Source organism: Cupressus sempervirens, chromosome 9, assembly GCF_028749045.1.
Source record: "Cupressus sempervirens isolate cs-2001-9-10 chromosome 9, ASM2874904v1, whole genome shotgun sequence".
NCBI lineage: Eukaryota > Viridiplantae > Streptophyta > Pinopsida > Cupressales > Cupressaceae > Cupressus > Cupressus sempervirens.
Window position 1 is genome coordinate 368,354,688 of NC_143126.1, and position 22,186 is coordinate 368,376,873.

The window sequence follows — 22,186 nt, forward strand, 5'->3', positions numbered from 1 at the left end:
TATACTGGATAAATATGAAGAATAATTAAGTTCTTCATTTATCCAAGTTGTGATTCATAGATATTGGTATTCCTATATCACTACATGACCCTGAGTTAAGATCTACCCAAACACAGGATAAAGCCTAGAGAATAATAAATTTTTTCCTTTATCCAAATTATGACTTATAGACATAGCAATGTTTACATCACTGTCCAAATCATAATATGATCTTGAACTCATCTAGATCTTACAGTAGAACTCTACTGTTTAGCACATTATCTAAGAGATCATCATCTCTCATAATGTCTTTTATACAAGTGTTCATTATCTTCGAGATCGTCACCTCTTAAATAATGAATATAAATGGTGGAGCCCATAACAGTCAGTAGTCTGACAAAAATAATTTAAAGAATACAAATGGATTACAATTCAACCAAACCAAGTCTTCTCTTGAAGTGACCTATCTTCACTCTAGATAGAGGTTTGGTGACTATGTCTGTTGTCTGATCTGCAATGCAAATGTATTTTAGTTTTATAGTATTCTTATCTACCATATCTCTTAGATAATGGTAAGGAATTTTAATATGCTTAGATCTGTCATGAAAAACTGGATTCACTGAAAGCTTGATGGAACTCTGATTAACACAATGAATATTCGTAGGATTCATAGCTTGCCCAAATAATCCCACATGTAACTTCCTTAGCCAAACTGCTTCTCGAGAGGCCATTGTTGCTGCAATGTATTCAGCTTCTGTGGAACTTTGAGCTACTGAAGACTGCTTTCTACATATCCAAGATATCATAGCTAATCCTAAACTGAAACAACATCCTGAAGTACTTTTTCTGTCTTTAAAACTTCCACCCCAATCTGAGTCGGTGAATCCATGCAAATCTAAATCAACTTTGTCATATTTGAGCCCAACATTAAGAGTGCCTTGTAAGTATCTCATAATGTGTTTAATTGCAACTAGGTGAATCTCCTTTGGCTCACACATAAACTGGCTTAAGGCATTAACAACATAGCAAATATCAGGTTTTGTATTTACTAAGTACATAAGGGACCCAATCATCTGTCTGTAGAGAGTGGAATCTATGGAAGGTGATTCTGCTGGCGCTTCTTTAAGTTTATGTAGATTAGTCTTTATATGAGGAGACATAGACTTGCAATTTCACATTCCAAATCTCTTCAAAATATCTGATGTGTACTTCCCTTGATTAAGTATGATATTGTCAGAATTATGCCGTACTTCTAGTCCTAGGAAGTAATGAAGGAGTCCCAAGTCTTTCATCTCAAATTCTCTAATTAGATTTTTCTTGCATTGATCTATAAGATGATCATTACCTGTTATTAGTAAATCATCAACATACAGTATCGAAATTACCATATCATCTTTATCTCTTTTATAATATAAATTTGGATCGGCTTCATTCTTGGAAAATCCTAAGCTGGTGAGATACTTATCAATTCTTTCATACCAAGCCCTTGGAGCCTATTTAAGCCCATAGAGAGCATTCTTGAGCCTGCAAACAAAAACGTTAGGATCATGAGTATCAAATCCTTCAGGTTGCTCCAAATATACTTTTATTGTAATCTTTCCATTTAGGAATGTTGTTTTTACATCCATTTGATGTACTTTCCATCCCTTTGATGCTGCAATTGCGAGGACTGCTCTTACAGAGGTATATCTAGCAACAGGAGCAAAGGTTTCTTCATAATCTATCCCTTCTTTTTGAGAGAATCCTCTGGCCACAAATCTAGCTTTATACTTCTTAATGCTATCGTCAACAGTATGCTTTATTTTAAATATCTACTTGGAAGGAACAACAGATTTTCCTTTAGGTCTTGGAAGAATTTTCCAAACATCATTCTTCATAATAGATTGGTATTCTTCTGTCATACCTTCTTTCCAAGCTGTATGTTTAATAGCATTTGAAGGATTGGTTGGTTCTGTTTTGGATAATTCACTCATGTTTGTTGTATAACTAGAAAATCTTTTAAGTCTTTTGCTTTCTTTGACTGTTCAGGAGGGTGTAGCAAAGTCTTGTGCTTCCTCGATTGTTTTAATGGCCCAAAGTGGTCTTTTCTTTGAATTTTGAGTTTCTCCAAGATTTAGATTTTGAATTTCATCTTTAGTTTCTTTTATGTTCTCCCTTTGAGACTCAGACTCAATATTTCTTTCAGAATTGGGTAAAGGGAAGATTCTTCAAAACTTAGAGCTCTTTTCAAAAATTTCATCCCTAGTAAGTTCAATATTTTTCTATTCAGGTATGAGAATCCTATATGCCTTACATGTTTTACTATACCCTACAAAAATACCTTTCCTCCCAGAGGGTTCTAACTTGGTTCTCTTTTCTTTTGGAACATGGATATAAACGGGGCACCCAAAAATCCTAAGATGACTTATATAGGGTTTAGCCTTAGTAAATACTTCTTCAGGATTTTTATCTCTAAGGTAAGAGTGAGGGCTTCTATTTTGAATATAGACAACAATACAAGAGGCTTCTGCCCAAAGATAATATTCTAGATTTTGATCAAATATCATAGCTCTAGTAGCTTCTATAATTGTTCTATTCTTTCTTTTTGCTTCCCTGTTTTGTTCTGGATTATAAGGAATTGTATACTCCCTCTTAATTCCTATTTTTTTACAAAACCTTTTAAACAAATTTGAGGTGTATTCCCCTCCATTATCAGTTCTAAGAGTTTTAATTTTATGTCTTGTTAAGTTCTAAGTTAATGTTTTGAATTCTTTAAATCTCTTTAGGATTTCTTTTGATTCTTTGCATTTTAAGAAGTAAATCCATGTTTTCCTAGAGAAGTCATGTATGAATAAAATATAGTACCAGAATCCTCCAAGAGAAGGAATAGACATAGGTCCACATAAATATGAATGAATTAATCCCAAAACATTATTTGTTTTTCTAGTGCTATCACGAAATGGACTTTTGGTATTCTTACTGAGAGCGCACCCTTTGCATATGCTTGAGTGGTCTTTATTTAGCTTAGGTAACCCAATAACCATCTTCTCCATAGTTGATAAGGTTTTGAAATTTAGATGCCCTAATCTTCTATACCATATTTCATTTATTTCTACAACTTCATGAATTAAGGCTTGAATAGGTCAACTAGACTTTGAATTTAATTCATACAAATATCCTTTTCTCTGACCAATCAACTTCGCTTTCCTAATTGAGGAGTTCTTTGCCCAAGTTATTACTTTACCGTCCATGAATGCAACATTATGCCCATTATCTTTAAGTGCTATAACCGAGATTAGATTTCTTTTTATTCCTGGTACGTAGAGTACTCCTTTGAGGAGAAGAGAATTTCCTGATTTTAGTTTCAAGGTGCAGTTTCCAATTCCTTCGATGGAATGTGCTGAATTATCACCAATGGTAACTTTGCCATTAACCTTTTCTAATATAGAGTCTAGTGCTTCTTTGTATCTTGTTATATGTCTAGAAGACCCACTATCAATTACCTCTGCTTTACTTGAGATTTCATTTCATGGTGATGAATACAATACACGATTCTTAGGATCGTAGTTATCTTCTTCCCTAGTAACATTTGTATAGTTTGCTTGTTGTTTAGAATTCTCAGGACAATGAGATTTATAGTGTCCAAACTTTTCACTTCTGAAACACTTTATTTTGGATAGGTCTTTCTTGGGTTCGTCATTCTTTTGATTTCCCTTTTTCTTCTTGAAATGCTTTTTCTTGCCCTTATAGGAGTTTGTATTAAGAACATGAAGTCCTTCATCTTCTGTTTTTAGTTTCCCTCCTTTCTTTAATTTTTTGGATTCTTCTTGAAGACAATCCCCTTTAAGTCTGTTGAAGTCAGGAAGTTTATCTTTAGCGCTTATTTCTTGTGCAAAAGTTTTTCAAGAATCTGGTAATCCATCTATAGCCATTAGTGTTAGTTCCGTGTCACTAATAGTGGTTCCTATACCTGATAGTTCATCTCTTATACCGACAACCGCTAGGAAGTAAGAATTCATTGATTCTCATTTCTTTATTTGTATGTGATTTAGTTGCCTTTTCAGTGTGAGAACCCTCATTGCATTGTTGACTTGATATGCATTTAGTAATGCATTCATCATATCAAATGCTATCTAATGTTTTGTTAGCATAGGTACAATATCATTCTTTACTCCATTTAGTATGATCTAAATGGCTTTTCTATTTCCTTTGCTCTAGATAGATTTATGAGGTTCAATTGCAGGTTGTTTGGATGCTTTAGCAACAAATTGTTAGACATCATTTTCTTCAATAACCATCATGATTCTGAATTTCTAGGCATCAAAGTGTTCTTTCCCATCAAACCTACGCTTGGGTCTGATTGTGTTTGCCATTGAAGATAGGAGATAGATGCTAGATATATATGAAGTCTAATTACTGAATTTTGCAAAGCCTAGGTTCGAGTACCATAGCTCTGATACCATTCAAAGTTTCTGCAAATTCTATGACTGAATCATAGATTAGATTCTACCTTCTTCTATTTCGTTTTGTCTTGTTGTGAATAACTTCAAAGTATTGTCTTGAATTGAATTAGAAATATAATTTTGAGAACTGACCTTTCTTCTGTAAATCGTATATGGGCAATATTGACTAAGGAGCAGACTATTTTGTATATTGTGGGCTCTTAGACTTCAACCATACCCATTATAAATAGAGAGACCTAGGGACATGTCCTTTCAAGGGACATGCCCCTTTCGAAACATTCTTTAACTAATCCTAGAAGTCGGCGACTTTCCCAAGAAACAATAAGTTAAAAATAACTTAACACAAAATGAGTTTAGTTAAATCCAAACCAATCCGAAGGGTAGACGCCAATATCCCTAAGAGGATAATGTAAAGATATTTGGATTACTCTATGTCATGTAAGAACAAATCGAACTGATCTATTATCAGATCAGTAAGATTATAAGTTACAGATTTAACACTATTCACACTGTCATTGTAAGCATATTTTGCCTGCTCAATGACCATATCCTATGCCATGCCATGTTGCTTAGTGAGACATCTAAATAGGTTAACTAAAGACCTATTTATTGTCTCAGTTTGGTCATCAGTTTGAGGGTGGTATGTAGATGAGAAGGAAAGTTGAGTACCTAGCTTCTTCTAGATTCTTCTCCAGAAGTGCCTATCAATCACAATATTCATTGGCAAGCCATTTATCCTGCCTATCTCCTTGAAAAAGAGCCTTGCAATATAGGATGCATCATTTATGCTTTTGCATGGCACAAAATGTGCCATCTTATTGAACCTATCTACAACAACAAACACACTGTCATAACCCCTTAGAGTTGTTGGCAATCCAAGCACAAATTCCATACTTATACTGTCCCAAGGCCTATTAGAAATGGGCAAAGGTTGATAGAGCTTTGCATGGCTTGAAACACCCTTAGTCCTTTGCAGTGTTACACGGGGACTCGCACGCCCCTCCCAAAGCTCAGAGTATCCGTCCTCGAGATGTTCCAACACCGGGTACTCATGCACCCAAGTACCCCACCTCCGCCATTACGCAACCATGCTGCTACTAGTATGGGGACTTGGATTTCTATTTGACTTTTGTTTTGTGAATGTTACTATTGGGTACGTAATATGTTACTATGTTGAATGTTGAATGTTTCTAGTTCATGTTGCAATCTGGCTATGTTCAAGTATTTTAATTTGGTATGTTCTACTGAAACATCATTTCATAATAAGCATTTCAAGTTCTACATGTATACTATACAACACTCCTTGCCCCGTCCTCCCCTTGCCACCATCCCCTAGCCCTCCCTCGCCGTCTCGAAATTGAGGCCCATTTTTCCCCCGTCGTAGAAACTCATTTCGACGTCTTGCTGTCCCGACGTGCCCCAGTACTTCGGTAACATTGGTCCTTTGACATATTGAACAACTTGCCACATAGTTCTTCTCACCAGTTTGAACTCTAGGCCAATAGTAGAGTTTTGTGTCTTGCTCTAGAAGTCTATCTTGTCCAAAATGACCCCCTAATGCACCATTATGTTTTTCCTTAATTATGTTGTCCCTCATTGAACAACTTGGCACTCACAATTAACTGCCCTTAAACAAAAGACCATCTTGCAACGTGTAATCAAAAAACTTGATATGTATAGTGCCAAAAGAATTCAAACAAACCTCATATGTTTCTTGGAAATCCTTGTCCTTCTTGTACATCTCCTTTAGAGAATCAATGCCCATATGCTGCAAGTGTACTTCCTGCATCACAAGCACCCTCCTGCTTAAAGCATCTGCTACTTTGTTGGTTGTGCCCTTTTTATGTTTAATTGTGAAGGTAAAGGCTCGAAGTTGCTCCACCCACTTGATATGCCTTTGACTTGTTTTTCCCATCCGTTAAGAACACTGAGAGCAGGGTTGTCTGTGTAGACAATAAACTCCTTTGGAAGTGTTGGGTGGATATTTTGCAACCGATAGTTTTGGGTAAAAATCTAGTCGCAAAATAGGATGACCAGCCACAGCGTGTGAGACAGAGTCTCTCCTACCTTAAAGGGAAGACTCCCCCTTCTCATCGTTCGTTGGATCAACTCAAGGTAAGAAAGAAGTCGAGAGATTTTATAAAAAGGGTGTTACCAATATCATTTCTTCTTATCTTTCAAGAAAGAATCCACTTGCTCGTAGAGCGATTAATGGGTAGGCTGAATCTCTAACCACACTTCTATCAAGAGCTGGAAACAGTGATACTGATAAACCTTCACTAACTCAAAGGCTAGCTGAAAATGTACCAGTTTGACTCTAAGTCTGGTCGTACTTTTACATGGAAAAACTTTACAATTAGGGCACAAAGATTCCTAAAAGTAAGAATAACTTAATTATTTTGCGAATTAAGAAGAAAATATAAGCTACAAACAAAGCTTCTAGCTATACACTTCCACAATTGCTCCTGGTCAAAGCTCCGGCTCCAATTGCTTCTTAACTCTTTTCTATTCAATTCATGAGATACAATTACCAATATCACAAGATAACATGAATCAAAGATAACTTGGATGAATTATAGACAAAGCGTACAACTCACTTATGTAACTATCTCACTTAATCAAAGTTAAGTCTCAAATGCTCCTTTGTATTCACTTTCTCTCAAAATAGTGCTTACACAAACAAAGTTCTGCTGGCACAATTGCTCCAGAGCTCTCTTGCATAAAGATAATGATGATTTTTACAATGAGGGGGCACTCCTTTATATAGGCACAGGAGATGAGAAAAAGAGGGAGGAATAAGTGGGAGCAACTCAACCAACTTTGACCTAGTCTAACCAAAAGATAAAATATAGGGTTACATGCAACTGCACATGCAACTAACATTACATCTTTTCAAGTACATGCAACTCGCATTACATGTAATACATCCTTTCATGCAATGCATCCTCTCCAACTACAAACATGAAAGAAGAAGAAGACAGAAGAGAAGGAAACAATCCTAGGGATTGTCCTGAAGGGCCTTGTACTTGACAATGCAATCTTGAATGATCACAGGATCGGGGGTTCTTGTACTTCATATTGCTATATTCACCTTGATAACCATGGTGTTGCATCTTTTGATAACCTCTGACTTTGATACTTGATGTGATCCAGCTTTTCTCGCTCAAGTTGTCGTGAATTCTCCTTTGTAGATCAGCACAAACTGGAGTCTCTGACACTTTGAAAACCTTCTTGATAATGTCTAGATGTAAATTCGGAACAACTTCCCATCAGCACCTTTAACTCTGTCTGCCATAAATTGTAGGCATGGATTTGTTCTTCAACATTACCAGGCATGATCCCTTGCTGTATTAGATGCATCGTCTTTATGGACAATACTTTTTGGGTCCACTTCATCAATGCAGTCTTTGGTATCTGACTTTTGTTTTGCCTTTGAGAAGTCATCACGTGCACTGTGGTCCTTGCTGGATGGAAGATCAGTTATACAAGCATCAAAATAAGTCTTCTTTGCTTGATTGTCCTTTTGCGCACAATCTGTCCCATCTCCATTCTCCAGATATTGTTTCTCCTCACAAAAAGGTTTTGAAGATAACTCATATTCAAGAAGTATTACTTCTCTTTAATCAAGAATTTGATCAGACAGGGTACTTGGAAAATTTTCAGAACTATTCTTCAACATTGACTTCAACTTATTATTTTTCACATTTTTGATATAATTCTTGCTTGTAGGGAAGAATATTTCACCTTTTGACTTCTTGACTTGTTTTGGTTGTCTTGTATGGTTGGCATCACTATTGTACATAACTTGTTTTGTACTTTACCATATCTTTTGTGAATGTGTCTTCACCTTTTGAAAACATACCTCTCTTCAAATATTGGATTTGAGAAAGTAGAGAAAGTACATATACGGTAATCTCCACAAAAGATACATTGAATTTCTCCGCTGCACCAAAGATCCAAGACGAGACCAAAGGAAACACTTATTGAATTCTTCATATGTGCATCATATTCCTTATTCGGGTTTGTAATTGTAAAGGGATTCTCTTCGTCCAGTTTACTTTTGTGTTCATCTAGTACTTCATCAAAAATAGGGTTTGAAAAAATTGCAAAGGTGTTTTCTCTAACATCCCTTTTTATGTATTCACCATCATATGTTCCATTTTAGTTTATTATCTTTGCATATGGACCCTTTATACATCACCTCATTGCTGAATATATTTTCTTCCATGTTTTCCTTTCCACCTGTACCTTCATAAGTGTCAGTACACCCTTCTTTACAGAGCACAATTTTCTGAGGTTCCCTATTAGCCCCTCTATCAGTCCCAACACTTGTATTATCCTCCAAAATCTCTCCATCCCACATCCAATTACTCTCACTTATGACCTCTCCCTGTAGATCTCTGCATTCACAAGTCTCTTCATATTGATAAACTAAAAAAACATTTGAATTATTTACTTTGTCACATTTTCCACGATGTAAGAAATTAGGGGTTTCTTTTGTGATAAAAAACATTTTCCCTTAATCTTGGTTTTCATTTGTTTCTACTTCTATGCACATCTTATCATGGACAGATTTTTCTGCTGTGTAGTTCGAATCTTCCTCTTGCAAAGCATCACTCAAGTCTTGAGTTACCGTAGGGGTCTATCTTCTTCAGTTTTGGGATGCAGAAATTTCTGAACATGTTTCTCAATGTGCTTTTGATATTATGTTTCAAGTAAATCGAAGATCTCTTCTACACTAAGAAGATCATCTTCCCAATGATTATTGGTGTTTGCTGCTGCCATGCAAATCTCACTATTGATAGGCTCTTCTTTCATCTGTTCTACAACTTTCCCTGCATCTGAAACATCACTTAACTCATATGCATCTTCGATCTTGCATTCATTTCCTTCTGCATAAAGATCATTATATTTATATTCTTCTTCATTATGATCTAGGGTTCTGCCATCAAATTCTGCAACATGATTTGATTCACAACAGTCCTACTGCATAATCTTAAGCAACCTATCGAAGCTAAGCTCATATAAGTTCCCCAATTTTTTGACCTTTCTTACAAATTCTTTTCGTGAAGGCATAATGTCTGCTGGTATCCTTTGATACGTGTTTACCATCCTTGTAAAGAATCAACAACTCTGAAAAGACCATGATCCTCAAGGCCAACTGCAACGGCAGACTGAGTCTCCCTATAAGTGATGGTGCACTGATGTGAACTGAAGGTGAAATCCAACCCTGGAGAGTGTTGCAGCAACTGACTGACTGTGAACAGATTTAGTTCCATTCCTAGAACGTAGTATACATCAAGGAAAATGTGATTCCTCCTAGCAGACTAAATCTGAATGTTGCCTTTGCCAACAACAGTGTACTCTTCTCATTCACCAAAAATAATTGAATCTGAACAAGACTGCTAGTCAATGAACCAATCTCTGCAGTGGGTGAAATAACGAGGGGCAGCTGAATCAATGTACTAGGTAGACGACTTGACATGATCTGCAGGTCTTTTAGCCATGAAGGCGTAAAAGATAGATTTTGTTTACTCAGTGTGCTTTGCACTGTTCTCTTTGGGCTGCAAACCAGACTGCTTAGAAAAGGTAGCTAAGCATTTCCGACATTCAACCTTCATATGACCATACTTGTGGCAGTAGTTGCATCGAATGTTCTTTTTCTTGGAGTCTTTTGATGTTGGAGCAGAGGACTTCTGCTGAGAAGACTGTTGTGAAGGAGACTTGCCCTTATCTTCTGAAAGGATTTAGTAGCAACCCCGTCTTGACGAGAATTTTATAAATAATAAAAATAAACTTATAGTGGAAGAAACAAATATAACTTATTATTAAATATTGTTAATATAATAATTGATTTAATATAATACAAAGCAATAAATTAATATAATAATATTATATTCATTATATTATTATTAATAATAATAATATAATAATAAGTTATAATGTAATATAATAAAACATACATAAATAATAAATAATGTTATATGCATAATAAATATTCATTACAAATCAATAAATGTAAATATATAAATAAATGTAAATAACGTATAAAATAAATAAACATATTAACAAATATGCTTATAATCAACCAATTAAGAAATATACATGTTAACCTCAAACTATGCATCGGGTCAACAACTTGAGCATTGGAGAGGCATAACTATTGGGAACCGATTGAAAGATATAATACCGGTTTGGCCATTTTGTAGAGGCATGGAGGAGACTAGAGAGAAGACGAGGAGAAATAGGGAGTGACTATCCAGGGAATTCGCCAAGGAAGATTACTTATGCAAAGCCAACTGTGTGCTGGACTGGCTTAAATGACAAATTTGATAACAAAGCCAAATTGTGGATTCAGGGATAAAACGATAGGCTTCAGCAATGGGGATACCGTTGATCTTCAACATCTGGATATGTCTGCAAATGATATCAAATGAAGGTCCAAGTTTAGGGGAATCCGCTTATAAAGAATCAGAGATTTTGTACGAGAACTTTAGAATTGGAAAGAGATATACATTCAGCGTTTTATATATATGAGACAGAATTAACATAGAACAGTGGGGAAGATATTAGATACCGAATAGGAGGGAATCATGCATACAACAGTTCCAATCAGCACTCAGCAGACTTGGCACTGTGCCAAAGCTCGTGGAGGTGTTTATTTGATGATATGACAAGATTCATCTAGGCGGGCAAACAAAGCCAATTTGTTGTTTGAGTCTGCGATTTATTATTCATGCCAAGTTTCCGTTACAAACATCATTTGTGAGTGGGACTATCATTCCTCAGCACTGTCAAATATCAATGTAGAAGAATTACATGGAAGCATACAGGAGAAAGGAAAGACTAATAAAAATAGCAGCCCATAAAAGGAGAAGCTATGTATGAACCGAAGGTGTCTACCACTACTCACATGCTGCGACTCTGACATTACCATCAAAGGATAACAGGGCAACAACTACAATTGGGCATAATCAGATAAAAAGGAAACAATAAAGAGAGAGATACTTAAGATTATAAATGCAGTGATAGGAAGATAAGAACTGGTGGTGCGAACTTGGAAAGGGATGGGAGATAAAGCATTTGGATAATACAAACTCATTGGTGGAAGATAGCGGCTCCACACATTAGTAACTGGTGCAACCTTTAGTGAATTCAATATATATGATCTGAACAATTAATATCAAAGTCGATCTGTGATAAGAGAGATTAAATCACGTTTGCATATGTGGCCAAGTCTAATCCGAAGGGATCAATTCATGAATACACCAAGACATGTTATGTGTGTAGATTGATTATCACATCAGATCTCCAGATTGCATTAGAACTCTGGATTAAGGAATCATATTGAAGTGATTAAACAAAGGTGAACTCTCTCATGTAATTATACTATCACCAGCCAGATCCATTGGATAGAGTTCAAAGTCGCTTATTATAGAACTTATCCCTATTATAGTTAAAAAATATAACTGCTGCAGATCAGTCTTCAATAGTATCAAACCATTAATGGATTCCTCAATTGTCTAATTCATTTGATTAAGTATATTAATGCTATATACATTTACCCATTTCAATACCGACATCTACAACATATATGAAAGATTTCCATGCAAGCTGTTGGTGAAGAGAAGTTGTTGGTGATTGGGAATTATAAAACTAGAAATTAGTCAAAGCCCTAAGTGATCCACATCAGGGAGACCTTGCAAGGACTTTATTCACGAGAAATTTGCAGATTTGGATATAGATTGACATCATCTTCATTATTCCACCATGAAGATGCTCCATGAGAGGCATCACACCCCCCTGTTTCAGAATATCCCATACCTTCGATCTCTTCCTTCACTTCACGCAACTAGCCGATTCCCTGCATCTCCTTTGGTCCCCCATCCTAAAGAAGTCCTTGATCACCAAAAACCCACCAGAAAAGAAGACCAGTATGATGAGAATACAGGGCAGAGAGTAGATATCACAACTGTTCCATAAAATGTCAATCAAATTTACCCACAAAACGTGTGAGTAACAAAGGAAATTATTATAGCTTCTGACCTTAAGATCCATCATATGTCTCGTAATTATAAATACATTATCTCGAACTATCATTGCCATCATTTCGAATCACCCGTTCTTTCCCTTTTTTAAATCATAATTATTGCATCAAATGACCTCTGCAAGGAGATACACTTCACCTTGCCAGCTCAGCTTGTGGTTTAGCTTAGCCGCCATGTTCGCAAGGGAGTGAGCAATGATATTGGACTCACAATAGGCATGGGAAATAAAGTAATTATCCATGGTATTAAGGATACTCTTAGCCTCTTGAATAAGATTACCAATAGTCGAAGAAGGCTTGGATAGCCCCTTAAGGCGATTAATAATGTTCTTGGAATCTTCTTCCAACCAAACATTAGAGACACCCATTTCCTTGGCCATTCTAATAGATTGTAGAGAAGCCATTGCCTCTGCATAGTGGTTAGTTTGCTTTCCCAAGGGGAGTGCCACTGCAGCAAGGCATTGACCAAAATGGTTCCTTAACACTCCCCCACACCCAGCCAGCCCAGGATTTCCCTTAGCCGCCCCATCAAAGTCGAGAGGTGGGAAAAGCCATCTACTTTACCTTCTTATGCTATTATCAAAACTCTGAGGAATCTGCCCTGATCCATTGAGCAAGTCCAAACTGAAAATGCCAAAACGAGAACAATTAGCATTCTCTGAAATAGCTCTCTCAATTTTGAAGGAAACCACCTTCGGAGGAGGAGGCTTGTCCCTAGAAATCCTATTTTTACGTTCTTTCCAGAAACCCCATAAGATGTGGGGGAGAGAAATATTCTGAAGGGGCTTAAGATCTTTGGAAAGGTGGAGGGGATGAAGCCATTGGGTAAAACAATCAGGCAAAGTGTAAGGGAGACTCCAATCTAGGCTAATCCTACCAAAGAATAGAGACCAAATGTTCCTAGAAAAAGGATAATGAATAAAAATGTGATTGACCGTCTTTATTAGAAAAACAGAGAGCACACCTATTCGGAAGATAGAACCCTCGTGTGCACAAGTTGTCTACAGTCAGGATTCTATTCTGAAGGAGCATCTAGAAAAAATATTTACTTTCAGGATAAGACTTGAAATGCACGCCTTAGCCCAAGAAGAAGGAGAGTCAGGGAAAACAAAAAGAGATTGGTAGGCAGAAGCCATAGAAAAAGAGCCAGAGGATGAGGCAGCCCAAATTAGGATATCTGGCCATTTGGCCACAATGGCTGAGGACAAAATAAGCATTAAAGGAGCAAGCTGGGTAGAGACAACCCTTGAATCCACCCAACCATGGCCATTCCAGTAATCAGCAACAAAGACCCCAAAATATGCCTCACAGACTTCCTTCCACAGATTAAAATCTTCATAAGTGTCCAACCTGCTAATGGGAAGACAATCATCTGTCTAAAATTGAACCAAATTTCCGCAGCCAACCTTCCACTTGATACCCCAGGCAATAATTTCTCTGACTTTATGGATACTATTCCAAATAGCAGATCCATTCAGGATGTGATTGGATATCAAGAAGTCATGAAGAGCTAGATTATCACAGCGGTACTTGGAGGAAAGAATATCTCTTCATTCCCCATTGTTATTAAAAATTCTCCACACCTGCTTAGCCAACAGGGCCTGGTTGAAAACTATTAAACTTTCTTATACCCAATCCACCCGTCTTTTGGGAGGTAGACCTTTTCCCAGGAAATCAAAGGAAGTCTGTTGCGATCTTTAGCACCAGACCAAAGGAACCGCTTCTAAATCCTTTCAATAGCTTCCACAAATTTAGAGGGGGTAAAAATCAGACTGAGAGCATAAGTAGGATGATTTTGGAGAGTAGATTTGAGGAGCTGGAGTTTTCCAACTTGGCTAAGCAACACGCTTTCCAACCAGCCAACTTCCTGTGAAATTTGTCAATAAAGCTATTTCAGAAAGACTCAGGGGGTTTGGAGCCAAGGGGAAGGCCCAATCAAGTCATAAGAAGATCTGCAATATGACAGCCCAGGATGTTGGCAATGCGCCACTGTCTTTCCAAGGGAGTACTGATAAAAAAAAAAGAACTCTTATCCCATTTTATCAGCTGACCCGAGGCACTGCTATAGCAGTTAAGAGCAGCTTTAAGGTTCTTAGCTTCCTTTATAGACAAGGTCCCTCCGATAATTTTACCATCAACAAACTTCCGATGGGAGAAGGTAATATTGGCAAAAGACGACTTGATGCCAATTAGCCTCTTGGAAGCAATACTAGAGGAGATCAATCTACCAAGACATTCAGCAAAAATGATAAAAAGAATTATTGACAACAGATCACCCTGCCCGAGACCTCTAGTAGGTTTGACGGAAGCAAAAGGAGATCCATTGACAATAACTGACAAAGGAGTAGTAGTCACCAGCTGAGAGATAAGCTTACAAACCTTCTGATCGAAGCCAAAGGCAAGTAACACCATAGTTAAAAAAGTCCAGTCAACCTGATCGTAAGCCTTGGACAAACCCATCTTGAGAATGCAAAGTTAAGTGTTTGATTTCATGAGCATTTACATTTTGATTTCATTACAGCTGCTAAACTCAATAGTTTGAAACTTGGTTATGATTACTCTTTGGTTCAACAATTGAATGCAATTGGTATTGATTATGAATGACTGTTGATTCAAAACCAGAATGCAAATTGATTGTTGCTGACAGATAACTCCTTGGATTCAATACCAAATGCAAATCAATACTTGATGATGACATTGCTGTTTTATTCCAATGCAGAAATGTAAAACAATACACAATTATGCTTAGGATAATTAGACTGAAAATCAAACACAATATGATGATATCTCATTTTAAGTTTTCAATTAAGATTTGACTGATTGTAAAAGAATCAACATGCCTGAACCACTGATGACTTAATAACAAGAAGGAATCTTCCTTATACTTGGTCCCCAAAACAATTCTGATTACAGTGGTATTAATCCATATATATTTTTATGTTTAATGCGCACACACACAGATATATATATATATCTGTGTGTGTGTGTGTGTGTGTGTGTGTGTACTCACGAATCCTTACAAATCATAATGGGAAAAAAAAAATCACGAATCCATGAATTGGATTCTCAAACCCGAATCTGACCTCGAACCCGAATCGGCATCTTAGACACAAAGGTAGTTAGACATAATTTTCCTAACCATATCAAGTATCTATATAGCAAAAAATTAGTCACTACTATTGTCATCACAAATTCAATTAATCCATTAGCAAATGTACAAAATATACTTCAAATAACAAATTAATCACCTATGTAAAAATGTTTATGAAGGAGGGATGTTACATTGTCACATCTCATTCGACCTAGTTATCATCTCTTATAGGACGCTAACATGCAGTTACGGGATATTACAAACTTTGAAGGTTTTCAAATATTTCATATGACTCGGTTCTTTAAACCTTTATGGGCTTACATCAATTGCACAACAATCCTTTGCACATATTGCTTGGACTGAAAGGCAAATTATTATCAACATGGATGTGGTTTACCTGATCATTCAACTGTCATGGGCAATTGTGGGTTTTACCCGATCATCAAACTTTCATTACTATTTATATGTTTTATTTATGTAATCACCTCCAACACTTTCAGACTTTTCAATATTCTCTTTTTTCAAGAAATAAATATTCAGTAATAGATTCAAACCAATCAGATTTACTTCTGTCAACCAGCTGCTGCAGAAAGTCAGTACCGATCAAAGTTGTAATAGCTTTGGAATTTTTTCGAAGGGTAGATTTCAAGTAAATGATTAAAAAAGTCAGTTAAAAAGATAAATTTGATGAAGGTCACATGCCTGTAAATTTTGCTAGGATATCAAAATGACAGCTTATTCCTCCGTTGAGACATTATACATCATCCTTTTCTCATTGATTTATTGGAGAATTGGCATTCCAATGATTTGGTGAAAGTTAATTGTTAATTGACCTATAAAAAGTATGTATGCAAGTTAAATGAAGGTAATGTCATGCTGTTTGGCTTTGTCAAGTAAATGAGAAAACATAGAAACTTCCCTGTATGTTGGCTACATGAGGTAAAACTAAGATTTTCGCCCAATTCTAATTGATATTGGCTTTGGTGATGTTATGCTGTGAAATATGGTAAAAATAAGTACGAGCATTGACAATGAAAACTGTTTTGCAAAGATGTTTTGCTAATGTTTTGAACGTACGCAACTGTGCAGGCGATGTTATGTTCGTTTCATACACAAGGTCAATGAAAGCAGGGGTGCAGATGGGCGGGATGAGATTAAAAAGGCATTTGAATTCACACTGCAACACATTGGTGAGCAATGAATCTATAGGATCTACTTGATTTTAAAATGGTTATTTACTGATATTTTAGCATTTGATTACTATAGTTTTCAGTTGGCTATGTTTCAGTTTTTATTGTTTTACAAATTTGTACAGATCCTATTTGTGTTTTCAGGAGGGAAGATATATCCTTTGGGAAATTTTCACCCTGAGTTTGGATCATACTTGTGCATATTTTAAATCAAACCTGAAGAGGATTTTGCTAAATGATTTTACAGTACCGCAGTGGTTTAACTTGATTCCACATTGGAGATATTTGCCGGCCATAGACATATTTCTGTATTAGCTTGTGAAAGTAGATTCAACTATATTGATGGACGAGTTTTACCAATCCTCACTTGGCCTTCTTGATATTTGTAATTTTGTACTAAAACAAAATATAAAACCTAATCATAGCTACTGTTGGTGTTTTTTGTATTATACTTTCAGTTTTTTATTTCAGAGTTGCAGTTGTAGTTGATTCGATGACTTGTGGCTAATAAAGAGCTTTATTCTCCCATGCTCTTTGTTTTATGCTTATTTTTACTATATTTTCCTCTTATAGATTTATAAGCAATGCCAATCTAAGTCATAGGATACGTCGAATTTCATCCATGAAATTTGAATTCTAGTGAACTTCTATCATTTCCAAGCTTCATCTAAATTTTTATGATATTTAATATAATATTATTTTGTTTTAAAATGATATTGAGTTATTTATTTAATTATTTAGCAATGTTAAACTATTTTGACAATTTTGTGGATATGCTACTAATATTTAAAAATTTATAAATATATATAACTCAAATTTAATGCTGATTTTCTTTTGACATTAAATTTTCTTCAAAAACTTAGTCATTGCTAAACAATAAAGAAGTTCCTGGGGTGTTTTATGTTTTGTTTGATTTACATTCTAATTTATTTTATCATACCCCTTGTTATTTCATTTGTTGTATGGTATGTTACACTATAGTTGCGCTTGTGTTTTGTTTAATTTCTATTTCTGCAACTATCTTCAAGCCCTTTGTCATTGATCTATTGTATGGCATCGATGACATTTATTGTAGCTTCCTATTGGAATGCATCTCAAGCCTAATGCATATTTGTAAAAATGTTACCAGGGACAGATATTGCATCAGGACCCATATGGATGGAGTACATTACATTTCTAAAGTCACTACCGGTATATGTGTTTCTTATCCATTTTCATTGTAACAAAGCTTTTTTCATAGATTTTCTTTTAAAGTAAAGTTAGCTTTCTTCTTTGTCATTGTTAGATGATTTATACAATATTTTTTATTTTGATTGGAAATTGCTTTTGATTGGAGCTTTGAACTAGTGGGGTCACATTGGGGGATCCCATCCTTGGGGTGATTTTTTGACTTTGTTGAGGTATGACCACCTCCTTGATTTGTCTCTTGCTGATCTTTAGTGCTATTCTTGATTCTCTTGATCTCTCCACCGCAACAAGCCTCCCTTATCTTTCCTTGCTCCTCCATTTGTCCGCAGTCTTCTATATCTCTCCTTATGCCTCCCTACCCCTTATCTCTTTGGTTAGCATCACCTTCTTATTCCTTCAGCCACAACCGAGCCACCTTGTCCCTCCACTGATTTTTCAGTGAGCACTCCTTGCTGCCGGACCAACCGCCTTCCACCATAATGTCTGTGGCTTTCGACAACAGATCGTCTGTTTGTGGTCTTGTTTCCATAGTCAGACTGCACACAAGTCTCTCCTTAGTTACCGAAGTGCCAGCTTGGAACTCTGTTTGCAAATGCAGTATATCAAGTCTCGTGAATGCACAGACCAACCAACAACAATTGTAAACACACGACCATACCATTGTTCTATGCAACCGCCTTGTGTTTTGCAGGGTCTGCACAAGCAGTTGGTGGGATTTGAACTCTGAATGCCCTATCAACAGCACTCTGACTTACCTGCATGCTGTGGGGTGCTCCCTTGATTGATACAATAGTTATTTTAGAGGTAAAACTGACTTTACAAGACATGTCAAACACATCAAGTAGTTAATTAAAGCCTAACACAACTTTGAAAAAGTAAGCTGTGTGATTATTAAGTACAAAAATCTATTTGAATTCCTTGCATAAAGTCACAAGGTTTCTTAAGTCCCCTTCCAAAGGGATTGCAGAAAAATATTTTTAATTTGATAGGGTTCATAAGCTCTTGATTATTTGATGTTATTGACACAGTATTATTTCTAGTTTGATAGGGCTCATAGGCTATGTATTATCCAAAAGGATTGACACAGTAATATTTCTAGGTGTGGTCTAATACTTTCAGTGTGCCTATGCTCCAGCTTTTGCTGCATCAACATGATGATGAATAATTTGCCTATTGAAATAAGAACATTTTCATCCTCATGTTAATGCTATCGTCTTCCAGAATTTGTCAACCTAATTGATGAGATTTATTCCAATATCTATGTCAATTAAGATTGCCTTTCTTTCTAATTTGTATGATTAAAGAAGGCTCTTTACAAACAAGGATACATGGGAAACATCCTTGATCTGTCCAAATTTCTCATTTTCATTTTAATTCTGACTTTGGCAGTGCTGTTAAGTATCTAAGAAATGCTATTTGCTATGTGAACTAATCTCTGTTCGGAATCTTGGAACTCACAAAGAAATCCCAATTGATAAGTCATTTGCCTTGTAGCAACTATGTCTAATAACTACATTTCCTCCAAATTAAGTGCAAAAGACATGCCATGAAAATATAAATGACCCAAAATTTTCATCTTCTAGGCTCATATTGTTGTGCAACACAATTGCTATGTACATAAAAAAATGAAATGTAAAAAGTTAAAAAAACAGTAAACATGTTTGATCAAAAAAATGTATTGGAAAAAAACTGAGGATTTTAATAAGCATATATCTCATAACAAATGATCTATAAAGAAACAAATTCATTTAGAAATTTCAATTTAGGGAAGATAAGGTAAGTTTATTAATGTCCAAGAAAAGACCACAAAGGGTCAAGGGACTGCCAAACAAATGACGAGAGGCCATTCCAAAGTAGGGACACCAAATGATGTCTAAGGGAAAACGTCTATCAGAGCCAGCAAGAAACAACCCAAAAAAGTGTTAACATTATAGCTACAGTTGGATTGATTTAATCTTTAGATGCAATGTTGTTATATATATATATATATATATATAAAATTATATTACATATATATAATATTGAAAATATATATAATATTATAATATATATATATAAATCATATATATATTGATTTATATTATATATATATAATATGATACATACATACATATATATATGTGTGTGTGCGTGTGTGCGTATAAATCATATGTTATATTGATTTATATTGTTAATATATATTGACTAATAACGATTAATCATAAAGACATGTCTCTTCACGAGACATGTTTCTTACTCTTATCTTAATAAGAGTTTGGGATCTGCATTTGAAAAACATCTAATATAATGGTAATATTATTACATTTGCAGAGATCCTAGAAACCAACATGGTATCAGAGCTAGGCTGCAAATATAAGAATGTAGAAATGGAGGCCACATTGGAAAGGGCTAAGACCTGTGTTCGCTGTAGATCAGATCAAGTCAGCTAAAATATAATCTGGAAAGGAGACTCATGTTATGTATGGGGAACTCAATCGCAATGTTCTGCACTGATCTACATGAGACCCCTGAGTTGTTGCTCTATCAATATGAACAAATGTTGCATGGCAGTAACCTTGATGAACAAGAGTTTTCTCAAGTTCTACTTATATAAAATATAAAATAAGTTCTACTTCATAAAAGCATATCATGCATATACTGCTAGTAATATATTGAGTCTATGTCACGTGGAAACAACAAATCTATACAACCTTGTATACAAATTGATTTGTAGAATATGAAAATATGCTTTTGGGCAACAAAAGGCCTGTGCATGAATGGAACAATGGTGTTTGGAAGTTGATGCATAGCGATAGGAAAATTCCTAGAAGAGCAATATGGGATACAGTTTGTCTGATCCTTTGAACCATAGTAGAAGTTCTTGTAACTGGTATCATTGATCTCAAGTTGTCACTGTGGGATAGATGCCCCTTGTCAATTACAAATGGTCTAACAATATTCAAGACAGATATCTTATTTAAACAGAGAATAGTTTTATAATCCTCCACCTGAACTTATATTTAGATACGGTTTTGATTTGAAGGCATACAGTTCTATAATCTACTAGGAAATATTCATATGTTCCTTACAACTACGGTGGACTTTTGAAACTAAACCATTTTGATTGTTGAGAGGAATTCATCATCAAAACAATCCAAGAGCAGACCATGATATATATATATATATATATACACACACACACACACTAAAGAGCATAAAAGTCAGATTATTTGAAGACAATATCATATCAATCAAGGATGACACTGGTGTACTACAGATACAATTGAATTAAATAACATGATGTCCGTAGGACTGTTTAGATGAAGTTTTGATAAAGTTTTGGCAGAGATTGCAGAAATAACAAATGCTGAAGGGTTGTCGAGTGACAAGGACAGGGGCGATGACAAGGAGGAAGTTGCAGACCTACACGACAACCACAAAGAACATTGACGGTGGCAAGGAGGAGTGCATCTGGAGGTAGTAGAAGACTACAATCACCAAGAGGGCTAAGGCAAAATATTGATAGGAAGATGAATAGCCACTGATCGATCTCATACAAGTTGCATTGCCAACATAGAGGACATAGAAAGAGGACAAATAGTGTTCGAAACAAAGAGAGCCAAGAAGATAGAAAAAGTCTCTTGGATAGTGATGCTGATGCATAGAGGATATAAATGTACCTAAGGAGTATAGGTCACTAATACCAAAAGGCAGAAAATAAGAAGGTAGTCATCCAAGGCATGACCATCTCAACACAAACCACGGAGAACAAAACTTGGAAAAGACATATTACATGTGGCATTTGATATGACCAAAGGGGTGAATTATCATCGGCGAGTAATTAAGGACTATCACCTTATTCTATTCAAGTTTAAGATTTAACTTCACAAACACCTTGATATATATTAAAGGTGGGAATGAAGTGATACTACCGTAAGGGGTAAAGGCTTTGGGTATCGACCAATTAAAGATAAGTATTAAGGTATGCTTCATTACTAATGATCAATTATAATTGTCCATTTCTAAGTTTAAATAAATATAATATGTTATATATAATTGAGAATATATGTGCAATGAAATATATATATATATATATATATATATATATATATATATATTCAATCAATATGATATTTTTATATAGTGTTTGTTAAATACAAAGGGACTTATTATAGGAGTGTGAAAGGTAACATTGTGTATTATTTTATCTTATTTCTATTATTGAAAATATAAAATAAAGAGTTATGTTACAAGTATTTATGATATTGTT

At 35.5% G+C, this 22,186-nt stretch overlaps 1 protein-coding gene across 2 annotated transcripts in view; it reads left to right on the forward strand.

Moving 5' to 3' along the window:
- The window catches only part of CSTF77 (Tetratricopeptide repeat (TPR)-like superfamily protein), a 318,878-nt gene that overhangs the window by 44,939 nt on the left and 251,753 nt on the right, over positions 1-22,186 (forward strand). Inside the window, exons 5-6 of one of the 2 annotated variants that reach the window (XM_089800149.1) lie at positions 16,649-16,749; positions 17,879-17,940. In XM_089800149.1, coding sequence (XP_089656275.1) covers positions 16,649-16,749; positions 17,879-17,940 — 163 coding nt within the window. Of the gene's footprint in view, positions 1-16,648; positions 16,750-17,878; positions 17,941-18,593; positions 18,742-22,186 lie in introns of those variants that run through there. The other variant, XM_089800150.1, reaches the window with a different exon arrangement.